This window comes from Epinephelus lanceolatus, chromosome 14, assembly GCF_041903045.1.
Source record: "Epinephelus lanceolatus isolate andai-2023 chromosome 14, ASM4190304v1, whole genome shotgun sequence".
In the NCBI taxonomy this organism is placed as follows: Eukaryota; Metazoa; Chordata; class Actinopteri; order Perciformes; family Serranidae; genus Epinephelus; species Epinephelus lanceolatus.
In genome coordinates, this window is record NC_135747.1 from 20,383,320 (window position 1) to 20,401,337 (window position 18,018).

The following is an 18,018-nucleotide window of genomic DNA, read 5'->3' on the forward strand; positions in this document are numbered from 1 at the left end:
AAGATGGCAGGAGGAGAAACAGAGGTGAGCAGAAGGGAAAGTAGAAAAAAGGAGAGAAGTTAGTACTCAGAATTCATGTTACTCAGCTTTGAATGTAAAATGGATAAACAACTGTGACTACATTATGAATTATTCAAACTTCATAGCAATAAAGTTGTGACCTATAATTGATGTAAATTTCTCACCATTCAGCTATGCTCTTGTGAGAGCGGATTACAGAGGTTTCGATGTCAATTGGGTGATACCTCATTCCCCTCAGCTCCAGAGTCTCATCAAGAGAGCCCACCACATAGAGGGCGTCATGGCGCTCTGAGTTAGAGAGAGAAGCAGGAATTAGAAAATATCTTTAGTTTTCTGCAGTGACAAAAATCAAAATATGAGTCCAGCAATATACTGAGTCAAAGCGAGCACCAGTGTTTCTCACCTCCACTGGCGTCCGTCAGCTCGGTGCGCCGCAGGAAGCCCAGGTAGCCTGTCCTCGCCCAGACTGTCTGAGTGTCGCCGAAGCTGAGCTTGGTGTTGAAGTGGTCAGCATGCAGCGCCTCCTCGCCATAAACTGTGTAGTAGCCTGTGGCGTTGTGAGGACTGCTCACCCACACCTTACACACAGAATAATGAGTAGAGAGAGTAAGTAACTGCTGATCATTTACACAGATGATCACACATATCTCCGTCACTCTTTTGATTAAAGTTATGGATCCATTATGTCATAATCCAACATTTACATAAAAGAGAATAAATGTTGACTGGTCATTGATCTGTTGTTTCTTTTCTGCTTTGAAAACTTGATGTCAAATTCTTCTGTGTCCATAAACCTGTTTTTGTAATCAGATTCTTCTCTTACCCTCGACCTCATTTTAGAAGCAGCGTGTGTGTGTGTGTGTGTGTGTGTGTGTGTGTGTTGGAGGTCAAGCTTTATAATGAGAGCTTTTCTTACGACGCAAATGTTTCTGAATTTTACAAATAATTCAACGTTCTGCACTGGATATTGTCTTAATTTGACTTGTTTAAGTTTCAGTTTTAGTCATCATTAATTTGTCTGAAATAGAATGACTCTTTCCTTCCTTAGTCATGCACCTGCGTCATGCACCTGCGTACATGTTAACGTCTCATTAGATATCTGGTTATGTGTATACATGGCAAACCCTTGAATATCTGAATAATTTCATTATTCTATATCCATTTTTTTTACTACAGGGTTCACGCACATTTTCATGGACAAAATTTCAGAACTTTTCCATGACTTCTCAAGGATCAAAAATATAACTTTTAATCCCCCACTTTCAAATGTATCAGATTCAAACTCTATTCAAACATCATTTCAGCTAGCAGCCATGCATGAAAGGAGAGATGGAACGCAGGGAAAATTAATTTCCTGTTATGTTACACTGCGTGGAAGTTTATCCATGGAAGATTACTGTAACAATTTCTTCACACACACACACAACAAAATTCAATGATTTTTGTTAATTGCTTGATTTTTCAAGGCCTGGAAAATGTGACGATGACATTCCATGACATGATAAATTTTGTATATCATTACCTATGTTTTCACCTTTTCTCCTGTAACTGAATTCTCTGCTTAAATCGCTGTTTATGAAACAAAAAAAGTAATACGCTTTTGAAAAATTATGAAACTTTTCCCCCTGAAACCTCTGAATATGTTTTTATTAGTGTATTTTCTGTATATTGTACTCCTATTTTGTTTTATTTATATGGAATTGTCTTTTGATATTCTCATTCTATGGTCTTCATATGTATTTGTGCTGCTTGTTTTTGCTTTGTATGTGCTATTTTTTTAACATTATCATTTGGTCAATTAAAAAGGTAAGAAATTACTCATTTAAAAAAAGTGTTACATGGCAAATAAAGTGACTTTCTTCTGGAAAATGCAGCTGTTTATATTCTCTTGTTTATATGATGTGTAACAGATCAGTTTACTGCAGAAAGCTGACTGTTACCTGATAAATTGTGGGTCATAACCAAGTGGAACAGGTGATGGTGAAACAAGCCTGCTCTGATATACCCTGCTGCCGTTGTGACTTACCTCTCCTAGATGGGAGTCTCCCAGGGGTCCTTTAGTCTCCGTGTTGGCAATGATCACCTTCACTCCTGGAAGGATCTGCAACAGCAGACAGTCATATCTCAGAGCTTTAAAGAAGAACAACCCTCATTCCAGTGTAAAGTCACAGATGTCCGTAGTGTTTAGTGTGCATGTTTGCATGATGTCATACCTTCCCAGACTCCATCAGTGGCAAACTGTGGGGCGACCCTCTCTCCACCAGGCGTACCCTGACGAAACAAAGGAACAAAATGAGCAAATTCATATCTCAATTTTCCTTCTATTTCTTAACATGTAAAAAAAAGTATGATAAAATTATTAACTAGCATTACATCTAACTAGCTATATCTACATAGCTGCAGTGGTGCCCCCCACCTATCATGTCGTAGAGCTCTCATGTCCACATAAACAGTAGTGGGGTCTGGACCGGCTGTGCCCTGGAGAAAAACAAGCAGAGTGCAACATGAGTGGATAATGTAACTCTGATTACAATCCTGACATTAAAGGGGACCTATTATGCTCATTTTCAGGTTCATACTTGTATTTTGGGTTTCTATTAGAACTTGTCGACATGCTTCATGTCCACATAACACTTTATTTCCTAATACTGTCTATAAGGGAACATCTGTATTCACCCTCTGCCTGATACACTCCAGTTTAATGTCTCTCTCTTTAAACCCTGCTCCCGAAAATAACCCAGTCTGCTCTCATTGGTCAGTGTTTCCAAGTCTTCCGCATCTGTGCTCTCGGTGCCTCTGCACAGGGAATGACGGTGAAGACGCACCTTCTACAGTGTACAATCACCAATAAAAGCTTCTAAAGGCAACTGGACATGTTCCAGCAAGAATATGGTCTGAAATTGGCGAGAATTTAACATTAGCAATCAAGTTTACAGGTTTCCCTGATGTCAGAGTGTAGCTACATGTAGCAGTGTACACAAGGTAAACACTTGCAGTAGCCTGAAACAGATGACCATCCGAGCTGACGTCAGCTTGTCTCAAAAGTAGGAAAAATGTGGAAAAAAGTGTATCCAGAGAGGTCTGAAGCCTGAGATTTTTGCTCACAGGAAATATGTTTACATACATTTATCTCATTGTTTGAAACTTCGGCCATATTTGATATTAAAATCTGACACTGTAACATTATATATACAGTACAGGCCAAAAGTTTGGACACACCTTCTCATTCAATGCGTTTTCTTTATTTTCATGACTATTTACATTGTAGATTCTCACTGAAGGCATCAAAACTATGAATGAACACATGTGGAGTTATGTACTTAACAAAAAAAGGTGAAATAACTGAAAACATGTTTTATATTCTAGTTTCTTCAAAATAGCCACCCTTTGCTCTGATTACTGCTTTGCACACTCTTGGCATTCTCTCCATGAGCTTCAAGAGGTAGTCACCTGAAATGGTTTTCCAACAGTCTTGAAGGAGTTCCCAGAGGTGTTTAGCACTTGTTGGCCCCTTTGCCTTCACTCTGCGGTCCAGCTCACCCCAAACCATCTCGATTGGGTTCAGGTCCGGTGACTGTGGAGGCCAGGTCATCTGCCGCAGCACTCCATCACTCTCCTTCTTGGTCAAATAGCCCTTACACAGCCTGGAGGTGTGTTTGGGGTCATTGTCCTGTTGAAAAATAAATGATCGTCCAACTAAACGCAAACCGGATGGGATGGCATGTCGCTGCAGGATGCTGTGGTAGCCATGCTGGTTCAGTGTGCCTTCAATTTTGAATAAATCCCCAACAGTGTCACCAGCAAAACACCCCCACACCATCACACCTCCTCCTCCATGCTTCACAGTGGGAACCAGGCATGTGGAATCCATCCGTTCACCTTTTCTGCGTCTCACAAAGACACGGCGGTTGGAACCAAAGATCTCAAATTCGGACTCATCAGACCAAAGCACAGATTTCCACTGGTCTAATGTCCATTCCTTGTGTTTCTTGGCCCAAACAAATCTCTTCTGCTTGTTGCCTCTCCTTAGCAGTGGTTTCCTAGCAGCTATTTGACCATGAAGGCCTGATTGGCGCAGTCTCCTCTTAACAGTTGTTCTAGAGATGGGTCTGCTGCTAGAACTCTGTGTGGCATTCATCTGGTCTCTGATCTGAGCTGCTGTTAACTTGCAATTTCTGAGGCTGGTGACTCGGATGAACTTATCCTCAGAAGCAGAGGTGACTCTTGGTCTTCCTTTCCTGGGTCGGTCCTCATGTGTGCCAGTTTCGTTGTAGCGCTTGATGGTTTTTGCGACTCCACTTGGGGACACATTTAAAGTTTTTGCAATTTTCCGGACTGACTGACCTTCATTTCTTAAAGTAATGATGGCCACTCGTTTTTCTTTAGTTAGCTGATTGGTTCTTGCCATAATATGAATTTTAACAGTTGTCCAATAGGGCTGTCGGCTGTGTATTAACCTGACTTCTGCACAACACAACTGATGGTCCCAACCCCATTGATAAAGCAAGAAATTCCACTAATTAACTCTGATAAGGCACACCTGTGAAGTGGAAACCATTTCAGGTGACTACCTCTTGAAGCTCATGGAGAGAATGCCAAGAGTGTGCAAAGCAGTAATCAGAGCAAAGGGTGGCTATTTTGAAGAAACTAGAATATAAAACATGTTTTCAGTTATTTCACCTTTTTTTGTTAAGTACATAACTCCACATGTGTTCATTCATAGTTTTGATGCCTTCAGTGAGAATCTACAATGTAAATAGTCATGAAAATAAAGAAAACGCATTGAATGAGAAGGTGTGTCCAAACTTTTGGCCTGTACTGTATGACAGTAGGGCTGTACCCAACTCATAAAGATGTTAAAAGAGATAAAGAGACTATCGTATTAAGTTGCTGTGAGCTGTAAATTCACCACTTCCAAGCAGAAGGCTGAAAATAATGTTATCTCGGAGCCTGACCGGGTTGCTGCCTCCCTCTCAATCAGACTCACCCTGGGTCTGAGTCCACAGCTACCTGTACCAGAGATCAGCACAAAAGAAAGGAGCGCTCACTCTGCAGCTAAATCTGGGGACTGAAACATCCCCAGAAGTACACCACACACTGACTGGAAAAAAAAAAAATCATAAATAAAACTGCTTGACTTGAAGAATCTCGGTCGACTGAAGGGTGTCTGACTGATGATTTGAATCCTCAACTTTCAGGAAGCAGCTCTATATGACAGAATATAAGAAAAAGCATAATAGGTCCCCTTTATTGCTGTATGGTACCTGAGTGGAAGGGAGGTGAAAGCTGCTTATGATACAACTGTTGACAAAGCGGCAGGGGGTGGGGGGGCAGCCAGAAGCCAACCAGCCAGGATAGTTAGGACTTTGGCAAAACTCAACCATGTAGCCACAGACACTGTCAGTACCTGCACAGTTAATGTCACCTGCTCTAATGCTGCCAGTTTGTTTTCATACAAGTGTAAAATGGTCGGAAAAAGCAACAGAGCCAGTTATTCAAAGCCTACAAGAAATTACATGAACTTTAGTTTATTTCCTTTAAATATTTATTTTCTGTAACAAAAGACGCACTCAAATGTCATAAAATATCTAACTGAGCACCATTTGTTCCGATAAATATCTACAGCTCTGCCATGCAACTGGATTGTAATTTAGCCATTCCTCAAGTACTGATACTGTCAGATATTGATTCCCTCTGCTTTGGGATTTGTCATCATTACTGCTGTAAGACTAGTCACAACACATTGTGTTTTCCATTACTCCTTTGCCAGTGTAGCCAGAGCACAAGCTAGCACTGAGTCACTGTATGGTTAAAGCCAAACACAGAGCGGGACGCACATCATCAAGACGCAATCCAGCAATTAGTCTTTGCCAAAAAAATCAAAGCCAGCAGTCTGATTATTAGCCTAATTAAAAGTGCATCGATCAGTACTGTCAAACACATTTGTTTTGATAAACCTGATCAACATTTTGGCTCATCCAACACAACTCAAGAGTCAAACATGTCTGTTAATGACAATGACTTTAGTTGTTCTTTTATCTCAGACATGTTAGGATGACCTTGACATGTTTTGGCGGAAACTTCCGCCCTCCTAAGAAGTGTCACTTGGTGGTGACACTTCTTAGGAGGGCGGAAGAAGTGTCACTTGGTGGTGGTGGTGACACGTCTTTATCAGCTGATCTGCCAATCAGCTGATATTAGGGAGGTGTGACTGTCCTGTCACAACCACCACCAAGTGACACTTCTGAGGAGAGCGGAAGTTTCCGCCGAAATATGTCAAGGTATGTAACATCCTAACATGTCTGAGATAAAAGAACAACTAAAGTCATTATCAAAAACTAAAGACATAATGAACACCATTGAACTACGTCTGTTAATGAGCAGTTTTATTCCAAAGTAAAATATCTGGCATTTAAAGGGGCAAAAACAAATAAAAGTACCTGTCTTACTAAATGGCTACTGGTGCGAATGAAAAGGCAGCAGAAAGCGGAATATCCTTCATATAAATAACTAAATAATTACTTATTCTACCCACTACAACTAACTCAAAAAACTAAGGCCTAATCCCATTTCTTATTTTTACCCCTACCCCTCATTTTTGACCCCATTGCCCCTCAGAACAGAGTTACAAGAGGCAGAGGTTGAAATTTGGGACACCCCTTCAAGACCCTGACTGTGATACGTCATCAGTAGTAATGGATGGTGTTTACTTAAACAGACATGACTGATGGCATGATGGTATTATCACAATGACATTTGCCATCTATCTGATGGAGATAAAAGACGTTTGTGATTCGTTCACAACTTAAGTTTTATGCCATCAATTCATTAAACAAGTCATTTAATGAGACAGAACAAACTGTGCTTCACCACCAGGCCACTAGAGGTGCTTTGTAGGCTAATGTTAGCAACCCGTGCTCCTACACTGCCAGTCTACACTGATATTAGAGGACTGGTAACAAGTGCAGCAACTTCGCTGCTGGACTTAAGTTAAATTTTGGGTGTCATATGCCATCAAATGGGGAGGAATGCAACATGGAAATATATCTGTCATGGATAAATCAGCAATGACGATGTAACTTTCGGCAACAAGCTATTTAGCTATTGCGACATCAGCATTTGTTACACTTGTTTTAGTTGGTTATCATGATTTTAAAATCTTTATTAACGAAGAGAAGATATTTGTGGGTGTCTTTTTTTCTTGTGTAGCCATATTGCTGATGATTTCTACTAACACTCGATCTGGAGTGTGCCTCAAAAAAACTCACTTTGGAGGGCCATGTAGCTGCAACACTTCACCCTACCTTTCTTTCAAAACAAGAGTGTGGTAAATTGTTGTAAATGAAAGAAAAATGAACTAAAACTGTCCTTCCAATAGTAAAAACAAAACAAAACAAAAGAATCATACATTAACGATTCTTATTCAATGTAAATGTTTGTGTCACATAGTGGAATAAAGATCATAGAGTTTGACACGGCACTCCCAAAATTACCCTAATCACAGCAGAGTTCATGCTGCTAGCTCATGGTTTAATGTAGTAGCACATCACATGTAACTTTTCATAAAGCAATGGTTGAAAGCCAGCCGGTACAGCTACGACTTGCCTAAAATGAATGGCGCTAAAGTAAAGCCGAAGCTGGTCAGAAAAAACAGAAAACCAAGAGAAAAATCAGTGAAAAGGTTAAGCGTGTTCTAAAACCATGCAAAGGTAAACAAACACGCACATGAACACACAGACACACAGACATATACACACACATAAAGACCCAGCGGCAGCCCAATGAGCAAACAGCAACTCTTATCCTAAGGTTACCTGCTCAGCCAGTTTCCCTAACCTGTTGGGCTGACGGGACAGGGCAGGACAGATAAATAAAGATATATATATATATATATATTTATATACATAAATATACATGCACACACACACACACACACACACACAAACAATCACCAGGGATAGGGAGAAAAAAAATAAAACAGAACATCAAAGAAAAAAGGATGAACAGTCAGACTGAGACTCAGACTCAGTGCATGGTGTTTTTGCCATCGTTCCACCTTACATCTATAAAATATGAAGTTTTACACATTTTCCTTCACCTCAAGCTTCATTTTTTTTATCAAACCACTTGGATTACATCACCAACAGTCACTCTTTGAAAGTGTTGCCAATCCTGCACTTTTCAAAGATTTCTTGGATGTTTATCTAAATACGTGTATAGATTCATGAACAGTGTCGCCCCTAAAACATTGAACCCTCCTCCTCCTCCTCGTCCCTTTTTCATCCTTCAGCTGCTTACCTGCAAACAAATCGCGACATTCACCCTGCAGCCGAAGGTAGTGCTGACTGCGCGTGGTGAAAGCCCCAAGTCCTTGAAGATCTTAGAGAAGGACTGAGTGAGTGCAATGCGGGGCCTCTCCTCTGCTACCACCATGCACGTACGCACACAAGACAGGTTCACATTTCGCAGCTGGAGATGGAAAATAGAAGAGCTGGTTCAGTAAAAAAATGACGTGCAAATTGTGTGAAAATACCCTGCAATTATGCTAATAATGTAACCTTTTTTCTCAATTTGCAAAGATGACTGTGGGTGCATGTAAACTAGGAGCTGACAAGAGAAATGTAATGGTTACATTCTCATATGAATAGAACATTTTTATTAGAGAGATTCTACTCATTAAACCATGGACATGACTTGTAAGAAATCCCAGTCTCAAGTGCTGCAGACAGTAATCAGCACACAGATACAGAGGAGTGAAGTGTTTCACCCCCAAGGACCCCGATTTTGTCTCCATAATCGCGGCGCTGTGGCAACAGCACCACGGGGAAAAGGAGTAATTGAAGAAAACCCTTAAATTTTATGGAAGAAAATGTTGTAGTTTGTTGCTTCCCCCATGACACCACTCAACACCTGAAGAGACAAACTGACCCGCAGTGCTTCTGTCTGCGAACCCAGGCCCTTGGTGCACATCTCCATGACTGAATACGAGCAGAAGGTGACTCGCACTTTGTACTGGCTGACTGCAGCAAGCCACAGAGACGCGTTGCTCTCCAGCTCCAGAGGGGGGACCAGGATCGACTGGTGGCCCGAGTACACACTGAAATAAAGAAGAGATACATGAGAGAGGCTGAGTGGGACGACATGGAGAAAAAAGGCTCTAAGAGAAAAGAACTCACTGGCTTTTCTAGCCACTATCACAGGCTTTTTAAAGATATACTATGCAGGATTTTCCTAAAAAAATATACAGACTCATACAACAATAATCCCTCTCAGTCATCACCTATGACCCACTAGAAGTGTGTGGTGGTGTGTTTATCTGCAGAGACTCTGCCCTCTGCCTGTATTTTCTTATTTTCCTCTCATTTTGCCATGTTAGGGACACTCTTGGGCACGTTGCCGCCAGCTAATAACCACATGCAGGTGAGGTTGGGACAAGGTGCCAGACTGTAAGAAGCACACATCCAAGAGGGAGCTACAAATATTGCAGACACAACAGCGCAAAAAACACAAATATGGCGAGACAAAACGCCAAGTGGACAAAGCTTGTTCCAAAACGAGAGTGAATCTGGGGTTGGCTTTCACTTTAACTGGCGAGCGCCGAAGGAGAGGATGGAGATGAAGAGCCTGTTTTCTGTTACACAGGTAGATGCTGGTGATTTAGCTCAGTTACCTTACTAAAGTATCGGCTTTTCCATAACAACAAATGTAACATTCCTACAACAGTACAGTAGCTTGCAGTGTAGGGAGGAGGATCCAAGTTTAATGCTGTGTTTACAAACAGTAACCGACAATTCTTACATAGTATATCTTTAACACTGATGATTTCACTGTCATTCATTTGACCAGAGCTGCTGGTTTACCTGCACAGGCACCAGAGGGCAAAGCCCAGGCCGCAGTAGGGGTCCAGACAGATGGCGATCTGCCGTGAAGGGTAGAGCTCACACTGCAATTTGATGGAGCGACACAAGGCACTGGTGGCAGCGTGAGACATCTAGAGGACACAGAGACACAAATGATGCATCAACACTGGATCCTGGAGCAAAATTCAGCTTAAAAACAACTCTTTGAGCTTGAGCTTTGGCTGCTAATGGGAGCAAAGACAGACGGTAGCATCCCAGCATGACACCCTACACCCTTTTAAGAACCCAAATGGCTCACGTGAGTCCAACATTGAACATACTTTGACCCCTGCTAAGATTCCTGTTGTGGACACGCTGAAGTCCAAGTAAGCTAACATCTCTGGGGTCGGAGGCTTGTACATCTGCGGACTCTTCTTCCTGGGGAGATCATCTGGTGGATGAGCAGAGGGAAAGGAGGAAGTGTTTTTAAAGCAAACTTGGACCATGTTATTTTCTTTACTTAAAAATCTACTCTTTGGTGGAAACATGAGAACAAAAACTGTGCTGGGTATGTGTGTATAACGTACCTGTGTCCAGCACCATGGGCCAGCTCTTGATGTCCACAGCAGCAGCAGCCTCTTTGGATTTCAGCAGCTTCATTATTGCTTGAGTGGTCAGGATACACACCGACTTACTGACCTTTAACCCACAGATACTACAGTATTACTACATATATATATTACATGACTTTAATTATTCACACAAATTGCACCCCTGCACAGAACAGAGCTGATGTCATTTGTTGTATCTTAAACTATACTTTCACCAGGTTCAATGTTTGCAATAACTGTGCAGAGAGGGATTCAATTAGCCTTTTTAGTTACCTCAACAATCATCTTGACGGTGGGCAGGGTGGTCGCCAGGTTCTGAGGGTGCGGGGGTCTGACAGTAACTGGCACACAGCCAGCGTACAGGCAGCCGTAGAAGGTGGCAATCAGGTCGATTCCTGCACATAAATGTTTATATTTAAAGTGTTATTTAAAGAATAAGTTCTACAATAATATCAAGAACTTTATTGAGTTTCTTCTGCTCTGTGCTTTTGATTAATAGACAGACTTACAATCTGAAGAAAGGGAAAGTGAAGACAAAGTTGTTACACTCAAGAAAATAACTGAAAGTAGCACAGCAGCATCCCTTACCTGGTGGGTAGACGAGTGCTACATGATCTCCAGTGTTGAGGCGTCCCATCAGTGCTGCAGCCACCCGCTCTGCTCGCTTGTGCAGCTGCAGACAGGAGGCTGTACTCGCCACTGTGCCCTGAGGAGCAAAAGATAAGAACATGTAACATTCATTCATACGGAAGCCGAGAAAGGACATACTTGCATTTTTTTTTTTACGCCGATAAAGCTCATTTTCTCGCGATGAAGTGCTAATTCATGTCAATTCTTGAGAAACCAAAGTCTGATTTCTTAAGACAACAAGATCATTTTTAAGTTGAAGAAAATGGTTGTCTTCCTTATGATTAATCAACCACTAGAGATTTCTATCAAGGTAGTGTTTCACTCTAATGTCTCCTGTTGTATTCATAGTTTGCATCAATGCCTTTATGTGCCATCATTTGTCAGTTTATAAATTAACTGAATCAACCAGAACAGATGTAACTATCTAAGTGTTTTATCTATTCACAGTTTCTCAACCTAATTTTCAGGAAATTAACTATGTCACAATACAGATTGCCATGGCAAATCTAAAGTCTATATGCCATGATGAAAGCCAGTACCTTGGCATTGAGAACAAGGAATAGAGGATGGTCCGGAGTGGCCTGAGCTCTCCATTGCAGCACATCTTGTATGTACAGGAACTAAAGGGGATAGAGACAGAAACATTTAACTACAGAGAAATGAGAGTAACACTCAGTAAAGACAGACACAAACTGAGATGATCATGAATCGCTAATGTATCTGTATGAATATGTATGCGAAGCTGAAAAGAGAAATGGGAGCAATGCATGGTGAAAGTGGAATCTGAATTACACAACAGCGTTCATTCAGACGTTCATTCAGACAGCTCTGACAGCAGGAAGTCTTCTCCATCAGCTGCATGTGTTTCAGATTCCACTCCCACCAGTATGGATCCTTACCTGTGTCTGCGTATGTGCGGAGGTGATGAGTGGGTGAAATGAGGATGACTATCTACCTTACGTGCCTGGTCATTGTCCTCAAGCTGGGCCACGTCTCTCCCACAGGCCTGTGCTATCCTCTTTCCTGCCACCAGGTTGCCCACTATCATGGAAGCAGGACCAACCTCTGTCCAGCAGAACCACATTCAGTAAACATTTATATCCACAGAAATAAAAACACAGAAATAAAAAAACAACATAGACAAGTCCTCTTGCTACATTTGTATCTAAACCTGATCCATGCTGCAACATGTGGTGGTCTACCTGGCTGTTTTTGTCTTGGCTTGGGCAGGTTGGTGACACATGTGTGAGGGCACATGAGGACATTGCAGGGGTGCAATGCGCCCTCCAGGAAGCGCTGTTTGGTCTCAGATATATGGATGCCGCCCAGGGGCGCCTTAGGAAGCGTGTTGGCAGGCACCAGAGCCAGGCAGTACACCCCGACCTGGTGGATGCTGTCTATGGCCTGGAAATCCACCAGTAATGCCAAAACAGAGAAGAGAAGGAGATCAGCAAATCTGTAAATCATCCAGTTTTCATTTGCATTTATTCTTGTTTTATATTAATCTCCTTTATATGCATATGTCATGAAAATAATGACAAAAAATGTTGTCATATTTATTTTCAGCTGCAGCTGGGACTTAAAGGGCTAGTGTGTAAAATGGGTTGAAAACAGTGACATCAGTGGTCAAATTCTAGATTGCAGGACTCACTCGCTCACCCCTCCCATCGGGTAAATGACGGTGGCCTCGTAGGGACAAAAAGCCTTGCGCACGAGTTTTTCAGGAGTAGGTCTATCTAGCGACGAGGTGAATGTTTATTTAGAAATCTAAACCATGTTACGATATTGTAATGAATCCCTCACGAGCAGGAGACCAGAGGAGCGTTCGGGGAAAAGGCCAGTTTATTTGAGCACTCCAGAAACTCCAGTAACACTCCAAAACTCTGACTCTTCTAGCGTAACACACACACACTTCATAACTTTACACACATACTCGTTTACCGTACTACGTGGGGACCCCCCCTCCCCTCTCTGCTCTGCCAATCTCCAGCCCGCACACTGACTGACAGCGTAGCCGGTAACAGAGCTCAGCTGTTTATTTAGCCTAGCAATATCTCCGGACTATAGTAGCTGCAATGGACGACTTTGAACGCGATTTTGAAGAGTTTCTTGTAGCGGACACAGACTCAGAGCCATACCTGTTTGAGCCGGAGCACACAGATGAGGAACTCCATGTGTTTGATGCTGAGCGGGCGAGAACAGAGGCTGAATGCACAGAATGGGATTCGGTGCTACTGCTGCCATCGTTGGGGAGATATATCACCAGGAGGAAAAGCGCCGCAGAGAGTGCATCACAAGGAGTGAAGTTGCGTCTTCTTTTCCTCGCAGATGACGGTTCGGGTTCATTCTCTCCTGTTGCGTGGTAAGTGTGGTCCATTCGCAAACTTTATAACTAAAAAAACTTTTCACTACTCTCTATCGACAAACTACTAACACTCTGCTGTTTCCTCCTCCTTCTTCCTTCCTCCCGCTGTCTTTGTTGGTTCATTTATACATGCGAAATGCGTTCTCTGGGTGGCTGGATTGTCCAATCGGTCTGCTGTACATACATGGCGGCGCAAGATGGCGACCTCTCTAAAGCAAGGCCCTTGATATATATATATATATATATATAAAAGCATAATTATAAGGCTACGAAAACCAAACGAATTTTATTTTATAGCGATTATACACTTATATAAACATATTAATGGGTAGAATATTCAGATTCAGATTCAGATTGACAATAAACCATGCCAAATATTACACACTGGCCCTTTAAAGGGACAATAACAGTACTCTATAAGTGTCAGTATCTCTTCAAGGGTAGTGGTATCACCATTCTTTAAACAATACCCAGCCCTAATTCTAGCCAAATCTCACTTTTTAATTGGATGAATTAGTATTTCTTATCGTCAAAAAAGTGCTTTGTGATGTAGTTTTAAATTTTACATTGCAATATAAGCAAGAGGCCTTTGAGCTGTCTAATGTTCTGTCAGCTTGATACCTCAACTGATTAACTGGACATCAGCAAAGCTGTCAAGTGAATCAGAGAAAGTTAATTTTACAATAAAAACTAACTAGGGGCTTGATGTTTTTGATTTTTTCCGCAGTTCTCTGTTCTTTTTAGTAAACACCATACATTAGGGGATGTTTTCATCTGCAGTTATTCTTGTTTTTATACTAATCTGTTTAATATGCATAGGCAGATTAGAAAATAAACCAAATTAAGACAAAAATATGGTCATTTTGTCAGCTTTGACTGGTACTTTCAGAGACCCTAGCAGTGGCTGTGTAATCTTCACTCTCATTAACTTCAAATCCACTACACTTTTCTAATAACAATTTTCCAAAGCATTCAACAAGGCTTGACTGATTTTGTATCCTCATGCTGCATAGCGATAGCATCCTTTAGCACCTTTTTAATGCATGCAATGAACCTCTAACATCCACAACAACATAATCTCAAGGAAATTTGAATGATCTGAAGTTGTTTTTTTTATATCGAACCAACATAAAAACCGATGATGATTTCCTTGTAGGAAGAAAATCAGCCTAAAACCTTGTGACATGCTGTATAAAACAGTAAAGTCAGGAGTAATATTAACTAAGTATACCTGATTTGCAATTACTAAAATAAAATATGCAAACCCATGGGTACAGTCCTTCAGTTATCTGTACCTAAGTGACAAGATGTGAAAAAGACAGGTCACAATGAGCACCTGAAGGACGCGACTCATCCACTGGAAGCTGTCCTCCTCAGAGGCGTCTGGCCTCTGCTCTGCTACAACGACGATCCTCTCGTCACGCAACACGGACACAGAAAACACTGCTATCCTGGAGCACACAACATAAACAGAAAACACTGTTGCAGCTGGGCTTTACTCATCCATAAAACTGCTCAGTAGCTGCTGTCTTGCAAGACTGTCAGTAGTGGTAGAAAACAGTGCAGATTAGGCCGACTCTCTATATGAGATATGTGTAGATGTGTGTGCTTCCTCTTTACCTCCCCCTGTACACAAACTTCATGGGCTCCACTGCCAGTGCTGTGGCAACCACGTCATCGGCATTGTGTCTCCGTCCACTGACCACCATGAGGCCATCCATCTTCCCCACAACAAACACAAGGCTGTCCTGGTGGGAAACAAAGCACATACTGTTAGATGGGTCAGTCTTGACATTTATCCTAATCTAAAGTACAGCGTGCGTCTATACAACTAGCACGTGAGGTAACGGTACAGTGAAAATGTACTTCTAGCGCGGGAATGAGAACCGCCACCATTTTCGACTCATGATAAACCTTTTTTTTTTCCCCCTAATTTTTGCTCCACTCTCTGTGATCTGGCCCTGTTATAATTTAGCTTGTGACAGATCTCATGGCAGGTCAGTTGCATAAAATATGAATCTCTCCTTTGCTGATTTTATAGTGTAAGAACACCAGACAGTGTTCGTCAAACAACTAAAGGTAGTTTCGACATAAACAGACATCTAAGTGGACAGTTTTCATATAGTACACTCTGGCGAAATAGTTCCTATGAAAACCATCCACAAAGAGGTCTGTGAATAATTCAGAATAACCGGGATATTGTTTCTAGAAAGACCGTGCAGTTGAATTTTATTCAAATATTTGTTCTGGCTGAAATGTTATTGAAAATCTGAAAATCTTACTGAGATCCCAGCAGAAGCCTCACAGGCTTGATATACTGTATATCTCAAATATTTAAAGAATAAAACAGATATTACTGTATTCTGGTAGCTAAATAATTCTAAGGTAAGTCTTTGTGATTTTTTAAATAAATTTAATTGTATTTTTTTAAATTATTTTTTTGAAATTTTATGTAGAATTAATTTAATTGTTTAATGAATTTCTGGTGTACACTGTTAACATATACTTGCTGCAATACAATTTCAGTCTCCATATATTCTTGTATAGTTTTCGATTATCTATGATTCTATTCTTATTTTAGTTTAGTTTTTCATATGCCTCTTTTATCATTTATTCTTTTACTTTCTATTGCTGTCGTTGCACTGCTGTAACAACCGAATTTCCCCTCTGAGGTTTGATAAAGGTTTATCTTATCTTAATCTTTTTGAGTGAACTGACCCTTTACCTGGGACAGAGGCAGGTTGAGTAAAATTGAAACTCTAAAAAAGATAAGACAATGAATATCACAGATTAATAATTTATGACAAATTAAGTCTACTCAAAAAGAAGATTATGTCCTTAAGTAGAATACGCTGCCAAACTCACAGCATATCACAACACATGTTTAAAACAGGGTTATCTTAGTGCTGTAAGACAGACATCAAATAAAGTAAGGTTAAAAACTGCATATTAATGAGGTGGAACTCACCGGTCCCACAAAGCCCAGCAGTGAAGTTCTGGTGAATGGTCTGTCGCTGATGGGAATCCCAGATGATGTTACAGGAATGGTCTGCAAATAGACACAACAATACAAACAACACATCCATGGATGAAGGACAAAACTTTCCATTGCCTCGACTTAAAATAACTCTGCATAAGGAGGTGCATGGAAGTACTTGGGATTATTTTGGCAATAAATCATTGTGAGTGGGCTGTTTGCACTTAAAGATGAGGACTGTAAAACAATGGTGGGAAAGCACAAACTGAGTATGTCAGAGTTTTAGCTAACATTATTTTGAAAATGTATTCATAAACAATTAGTTGAATTCTCTTCATGCATCTCATCTTCAGTCTTTTTCATGTCAAAGATTAAATTTTATCCTGCAGCAATTACGCAAACAGGGTTATGAATGTTATGCAAAGTTAATAGTTACACATAAATAAATATTTAAATAGCTTAATTTTCTCACACCTGAACAGTTCCAGACATAAGACACTGACCTCAAAGATGTTCTTGGTCATGCCTGGGAGCCCGTAGTAAGCTACACCCGTGCTACCTGAGCTCACGCAGATCTCTCCAACCTCATCTGTCTGACAGAGATAGGGTGTCCCCTCCACCCGCACCACACAAACCAGAGCTGGGGACACACAATGATGACAGGAGAGAGGGACATTAGGAACAAAAAAAAAAAAACAATAGGTAAAAGTTACTAGTTATTAGTTAAAAAGTAGGATTCTATTCATGCAGAGATTCTGCCCTCTGCAGGTATTTTCTTATTTTGCTGTGTTCTGGATGTTCCTGAGCACAGCACGCAGGTGAAGTCAGGACTTAATAAACAGGTTGAGACCAGTTGTCAGACCATAAGAGGAAGAGAAGACTATGAAATTTGTAGACATAGCGCCAAATAAACGCAAATACAGCGAGGTGAAACATAAGGGGACAAAACTGCGGTTGGCTTTCACTTAAGCTGCTCATACTGTTTACAGACATTAGCAGCATAATTGGATAAATTATCATTTCTTATTATCCCTAATGTGCTTTGTAATTCTGCTTTAAATGTTATATTACAGTATAAACAAGAGGCCTTTAAGCTGCCTAATGTTCAGTCATAAACACCTTCACACATCAACATCAGCAGATAGACATAAAACGATGCTAGTGTTGCAAATGAATATGATAGTTAAAGCTTTACTGCTTAATATTTTAGTATCAACGTTTACACAAGTGGAAATAAAAACCCTTCAGTTTAGTTTTCATTTTTGGTGATATCACCTACATTCTCTAGGGACACAGAGCGGTGTCAAAATAAAATCTATCTTTCATCTTCATCTTCACTATTTTACTCATTAATGGCAGCATAGTGTACTCTACCTCCAGGCATGACCTGTCCCACATCCTGCACTGTGAGGACAGAGAGTTTCTCCTCTGTGTCCACACGGATCACACTGTGGCTCAGCCCGCCCATAGACAGCACCGCCTTCCCTGGAGGAGGAACACCCATCTCTGGAGGTCTGCAGGACATAGACATGTACACACAAGACTTTCAGTTAGACATTTGTCACTTATTCCTCT

General features: G+C 41.0%; 1 protein-coding gene across 9 annotated transcripts in view; it reads right to left on the reverse strand.

Annotated features, from left to right (window-relative positions):
- dip2a (disco-interacting protein 2 homolog A) overlaps positions 1-18,018 on the reverse strand; it is a 113,062-nt gene that overhangs the window by 3,571 nt on the left and 91,473 nt on the right. For 3 of the 9 annotated variants that reach the window (XM_078174444.1, XM_078174443.1, XM_078174441.1), the window contains 21 exons: positions 17,818-17,957; positions 16,947-17,083; positions 16,435-16,515; positions 15,087-15,214; positions 14,803-14,917; positions 12,304-12,505; positions 12,057-12,166; positions 11,641-11,721; positions 11,060-11,177; positions 10,745-10,866; positions 10,448-10,559; positions 10,202-10,311; positions 9,882-10,012; positions 8,950-9,118; positions 8,320-8,490; positions 7,836-7,865; positions 2,438-2,499; positions 2,235-2,292; positions 2,048-2,122; positions 425-599; positions 186-309 (listed from right to left, as the gene is read on the reverse strand). In XM_078174444.1, the coding sequence (XP_078030570.1) occupies positions 186-309; positions 425-599; positions 2,048-2,122; positions 2,235-2,292; positions 2,438-2,499; positions 7,836-7,865; positions 8,320-8,490; positions 8,950-9,118; positions 9,882-10,012; positions 10,202-10,311; positions 10,448-10,559; positions 10,745-10,866; positions 11,060-11,177; positions 11,641-11,721; positions 12,057-12,166; positions 12,304-12,505; positions 14,803-14,917; positions 15,087-15,214; positions 16,435-16,515; positions 16,947-17,083; positions 17,818-17,957 (2,451 nt within the window). Of the gene's footprint in view, positions 1-185; positions 310-424; positions 600-2,047; positions 2,123-2,234; positions 2,293-2,437; positions 2,500-7,835; positions 7,866-8,319; positions 8,491-8,949; positions 9,119-9,881; positions 10,013-10,201; positions 10,312-10,447; positions 10,560-10,744; positions 10,867-11,059; positions 11,178-11,640; positions 11,722-12,056; positions 12,167-12,303; positions 12,506-14,802; positions 14,918-15,082; positions 15,215-16,434; positions 16,516-16,946; positions 17,084-17,817; positions 17,958-18,018 lie in introns of those variants that run through there. The other 6 variants (XM_033617404.2, XM_033617402.2, XM_033617403.2 and 3 more) reach the window with 4 other exon arrangements.